Source organism: Eimeria maxima, genomic scaffold, assembly GCF_000499605.1.
Source record: "Eimeria maxima Weybridge genomic scaffold, Emw_scaff1283, whole genome shotgun sequence".
In the NCBI taxonomy this organism is placed as follows: Eukaryota; Apicomplexa; class Conoidasida; order Eucoccidiorida; family Eimeriidae; genus Eimeria; species Eimeria maxima.
The window spans coordinates 4,481-9,959 of NW_013563458.1; the positions used below are offsets into that span (position 1 = coordinate 4,481).

The following is a 5,479-nucleotide window of genomic DNA, read 5'->3' on the forward strand; positions in this document are numbered from 1 at the left end:
CTTCCTCCTCTTCCTCTTCTTCTTCCTCTTCTTCCTCCTCTTCTTCCTCCTCTCCTGTCTCCTCCCCTTCCTCCTCTTCTTCCTCCTCCTCTCCTGTCTCCTCCTCCTCCTCTCCTGTCTCCTCCTCTGTCTCCTCATCTTCTTCTCCTTCTCCTGATATAATTAGATCTCTTCTTGCTGCTGCTCCTCTTGCTGCTGCTGCTCTTCCTCTTGCTGCTGCTGTTGCTGCTGCTGTTGCTGCTGCTGCTGATGATGTTGATGGATGATGATGATGATGATGTGCTGCTGCTGATGTTGTTGCTGTTGTTGCAGTTGCTGCAGTTGCTGCTGCTGCTGCTGCTGCTGGTGTGTCTCCTTGTGTCTCTCTTCTTATTAATGTACTTAATTGTTCTAGTAATAGTGTCTCCTCTGTATCTGAATCTATATCTCCTGCTGCTGCTCCTGCTGCTGCTGCTGCTGCTGCTAATGCTTCTTCTCTCTCTCTTGCTGCTTCTTTTGCTCTTGCACTTCTTATTGCTCTTGCTGCTGCTGCTTCTGCTGCTGCTATTGCTGCAGCAGATGTAGATGGCTTATCATCATCATATATTCCTCCTGTCTCCTTTCTTCTTTTTTGTCTCTTTTTTGTCCCTTTTTCTCCTCCTTTTATCTCTTGTATACTATACCCAATTACTTCTCCTGCCTCTAATCCTCCTCTTCTTTTTCTTTTCTTCCCTTTCCCTTTTCCTCCTGCTGCTCCTGCTGCTGCTCCTGCTGCTGCTGCTCCTGCTGCTGCTGCTCCTGATGCTCCTGTTTTTTTTGCTGGTGTTTTGCCTTTTGTACTTATTCCTGCTGCTGCTGCTGCTGCTGCTGCTGCTGCTGCTGCTGATGGTGTCTCTCCAGGATATTTCTTCATTGCTGCTGTCTGCATCCTCCTGCTCTTGGTGCTGCTGCTGCTGCTGCTGCTGCTGCGGCTGCTGCTGCTGACTAAACCAGGGAAGTATACGTGTCGTGGTCCCCATTCACTACTCCACGGCGGCAAAACTCCTGCTGCTGCTGTTGCTGCTGCTGCTGCTGCTGGCCCTCCTGGATATGAGGTACCTGCTGCTATTGCTGCTACTGCTGCTCTTCTTCTTGCTTCTGCTGCTGCTTCTTCTTCTTCTGCTGCTGCTACTGCCTCCGGTAGATATTGCTCGGGCCTTGTTCTCTTCCTTCTATTCTTCTGCTGTAGTGGCTGCAGCTGCTGCTGCTGCTGCTGCTGCTGCAGCGGTGGTGGCGGCGGCATCGCCAGCTGCTGCTGCAGTGGAGGCGGTGGCGGCATCAGCTGCTGCTGCTGCTGCAGGGGTGATGGTGGCGGCATCAGCTGCTGCTGCTGCAGGGGTGACGGTGGAGGAATCGGCTGCTGCTGCAGCAGCGGTGACGGTGACGGCAATGGCTGCTGCTGCTGCAGGGGTGACGGTGGCGGCATCGGCTGCTGCTGCTGCTCCACCGGCTGCTGCTGCTGCTGCTGCTGCTCGATCAGCTCCGGCTGCTCCATCGGCTCCGGTTCCTCCATCGGCTGCTGCTGCTGCTGCTGCTGCTGCATCGGCTGCTGCTGCTGCTGCTGCTGCTGCTGCTGCTGTTGCAATGTGGGGAGAGGCGATGGCTGTATTGGCTGCTGCATCATTTGCTGCTGCTGCTGCTGCTGCATGTGCTGCATTTGCTGCTGCATCTGTCGTTGCATCTTTTGTTGCATATGTTGCTGCTTCTGCTGCTGCTTCTGCTGCTGATTAATCTCCTCCTGCAGCTGCTGCATGCGCTGCAGCTCCATCTGCAGCCTCTTCTGGTGGTCCCGCTGTCTCCTCCGCTGCAGCTCGACCTGCTGCTGCTCGAGCTGATGCAACCTTAGCTGCAGCTGCAGCTCCTTCTGCTGCTGCTGCTCCTCGGGTGTAAGAGATTGCTGCTGCAGCAGCAGAAGCTGCTGCTCCTGCAGCAGCTGCTGCTGCTGCAGTGCAGGTAACTCCTCTTCTTTTGTTAGCAGCAAATGGGACATAAGGGGATAACGCGTGCGCAGCTCCTTGAAGCTTTCTGCTGCTGCTGCTGCTGCTGCAGGAGACACCATAGGCATAAGGGCATGAGGAGCAGCAAGAGCAGCACGAGCAGCACGAGCAGAACGAGCAGCACGACCAGTACGAGCAGCAGGAGGTACTCCTATATCACGTACTTGTGCTGCTGCTCCTGCTGCTCCTGCTGCTTCTTCTCCTGCTGCTCCTCCTTTTTTTCTTGTTGCTTGTGCTGTCCGTGCTGCTGCTGCTGCTGCTGCTGCTGCATCTGCATCTGCTGCTCGCTGTCTTGCTGCTACTTCTGCAGGAGCACTAAATGGAGATTCTGTTGCAGCAAATGCAGCAGCAGCAGCAGCAGCACCTGCTGCTGCTGCCTTATCTACTTCTGCTGCTGCTGTCTCCTCGTCATCTGTCTCCTCGTCATCTACATCACTTGTATCTAGCCATGCTTCTTCATCTCCTGCAGCAAGAGAGGCTGCATGCAGTTGCTGCTGCTGCTGCTGCATCTGCTGCTTGTGCTGCAGCAGGTGCTGACGCAGGAAACTACCACCTGAATCAGGTGCTGCTGCTGCTCCTCCTCCTGCTGCTGCTGCTGCTGGTCTTAGTGCTGGTATTGGTGGTAGGGTTGGTGGTGGTGGTGGAGGAAGCATAGATCCTGCTGCTGCAGGTCCTGCTGCTGCTGCTCCTGCTGCTGCTGCTACTGGTCTTAGTGCTGGTATTGGTGGTAGTGTTACTGGGGGTAATGGAGGAAGTAGAGGTGCTGCTGCTGGATGTCCTGCTGCTGCTGCTGCAGGTCGTGCTGCTGCTGCTGCTGCAGGTCCTGCTGCTGCTGCTCCACGTCCTGCTGCTGCTGCTGCTGCAGGTCCTGCTGCTGCTGCTGCTGCTACTGGGCGTAGTGGTGGTATTGGTGGTAGTTGTGGTAATGGTGGTGGTGGTGGTGGTGGTGGTGGTGCTGCTGCTGCTGCCGGTGCTGCTGCTGCTGGAGGTGCTGCTGCTGCTGCTGCTGCTGCTGCTGCTGCTACTGGGCGTAGTGGTGGCATGGGTGGTAGTGATGGTGATGGTGGTAGTGGTGGTAATGGTGGTGGTGGTTCTGTAGGAAGTGGAGGTGCTCCTGGTGCTGCTGCTGCTGCTGCTGCTGCTGCTGCTGGTGCTGCTGCTGCTGCTGCTACTGGGCGTAGTGGTGGCATTGTTGGTAGTGGTGGTAATGGTGGTGGTGGCTCTGTAGGAAGTGGAGGTGGTGGTGGTGGTGGTGGTGGTGGTGGTGCTGCTGCTGCTGCTGCTGCTGGAGGTGCTGCTGCTGCTGCTGCTGCTGCTGGAGGTGCAGGTGCTGCTGCAGGTACTGCTGCTGCTGCAGGTGCTGTTGGTGGTAGTACACCTTGTGCTGCTGCTACTGCTGCTTGTGGTGGTCCAGTTGCTCCGTCTCCTGCTGCTGTTGCTGCTGTCGCTGCAGCAGCAGCTAACTGTGCTGCTGCTGCTGCTGCTGCTGCTTCATGTGCTTGCTGTGTAAGCGCTTGTGCTACTCCTGTTGTATCTGCTGCTGTTTCTTCTTCTTCTGCTGCTGCTGCTGCTGCTGCTGCTGCTGCTGCTGCTGCATTGCTGCAGAGGTCTTGGTCTTCCTCATCGTTGTTGCTGCTAGACAGCAGCCGCAAATTCATACGTGGGGTGTATCTGATGCTGCTGCTGCTGCTGCTGCTGCGGTGTCTCTTGAGCAGCAAGAAGCAGAAAGACAGCAGCAGCGCAACAGCAGCAGCAGCAGCTAATGCTGTTGTTACACCAAATAATGTGTTGCTGCTGCTGCGGCGATGACCTATTCTGCTGCTGCTGCTGCTGCTGCTGCTATAAGGATAATTATATAATGCAGATACTGCTGCATCTCCTGCTGCTGCTGAACTCTCCATATTTGCTTCTGCTGCTGCTGCTGCTGCTGCTGCTGCTGCCTCCGATAAGAGAAAGTCTGCTGTCCCCTCAGGGGCAGCAGCTAAGGGAAACATTTTTTATTAATAAATAAATAAATAAATAAATAAATAAATAAATAAATAAACAAATAAATAAATAAATTAATTAATTAATTAAATCAATTAATTAATTAATATTATTTAGGTGTACAGACACTGCACGACTGTGCGCGACACTTACGAGCAGCAGTGACTTTGCAGCTGCTGCTGCAGCTGCTGCTGCAGTTGCTGCTGCTGCTGCTGCTGCTGTTGCTGCTGCAGCAGCTTCTGCTGCTGTCGTGCTAGTCTTGACACACACACAACAAATTCTGTGCTGCTGCGTCCCCAGCTGTCTTTTGCTGCTGCTGCTGCTGCTGCTGCTGCGGCGGCGGCTGTAGCCTTGAAGCTACGACTTCTAAGGCTCCTCGCTGCTGCTGCTGCTGCTGCTGCAGTTGCTGCTGCTGCTGTTAATGGTGTCTTTGTTGCTGCTGGATCTGCTGCAGATTGCCAATCAGCAGACCCCCCTCCTCTTAGACTACTAGTGCTGCTGCTGCTGCTGCTGCTGCTGCAGCTGCTGCTGCTGCAGCTGCTGCTTACTAAGCTTGTGTGGTGCAGCAGCTGCTGCAGCTGTTTGTGTTGTTGCTTCTGCTGCTGTTGTTGTTGCTGCTAGTGTGGTTCCCTTGTGCTGCAAGTGCTGCTCCCGCTGCTGCTGCTGCTGCTGCTGCTGCTGCTGTTGCTGCTCTTGCTGCTATTCATTGACCCTATTGTGTACTAAATGTATCCGTCTTCTGTTATTAATGGTGTGTATAGCAGCAGATCAGCAGCAGGAATGCTGCTGCAGCTGTTGCTGCTGCTGCTGCTCCTGCTGCTGTTGCTGCTGCTGCTGCTGTCGATGACAATATAAGACAGAGGTTTTGCTGCTAAGGAAGAGAAAAAAAGAATAAAAAATAAATAAACAAATAAAAAGAAGAAAAAAAAAGAAGAAAAAAGAAGAAAAAAGGTATTTATTTATGCATTTATTTGCTGCTGTTTATTCACTTCGTGCTGCGCTGCTGCAGCAACACAACAAAGCATCAGCTGCAACAACAGCAGCAGCAGCAGCAGCACGATGAATATATATGCTGCTGTTGCTGCTGCAGCAACAGCAACAGCAACAAATTAAATACGTGTTAATACAAATTGCTGCAAGGTAGTTCCGTGCATGCAGCAGCAGCAGCAAGAGCAGCAGCAGCAGCAGCAACAAAGCAGGAAGAAGAAGAGAAGAAGACGCGTAGAAGACAGCAGCAGCAGCAGCAGCAGCAGCAGCAGCTCGCGATTGCTGCGCACTGTCTTTGTACACGCGAGCAGCAAAGAAAAGAAAAAAAAAGAAAAAAAAAAGAAAAAAAAAAGAAATAAATATTATTAATTAATTTATTTAATTTATTTATTTAATTTATTTATTATTATGTCTTATTTACTCTTTATATCGAGCAGCAGCAGCAGCAGCAGCAGCAGCAGAAGAGCAGGATCCGATCCGATCCTGCTGCT

General features: G+C 52.8%; 1 protein-coding gene across 1 annotated transcript in view; it reads right to left on the minus strand.

Moving 5' to 3' along the window:
• EMWEY_00051050 (hypothetical protein) overlaps positions 1-4,009 on the minus strand; it is a gene marked incomplete at both ends in the record, with an annotated part of 7,552 nt that extends 3,543 nt beyond the window's left edge. The window contains one exon of the mRNA XM_013477429.1: positions 1-4,009. This exon is cut by the window's left edge and continues 2,240 nt beyond it. Coding sequence (XP_013332883.1) covers positions 1-4,009 — 4,009 coding nt within the window.
• Between the last annotated feature and the right edge of the window lie 1,470 nt (positions 4,010-5,479).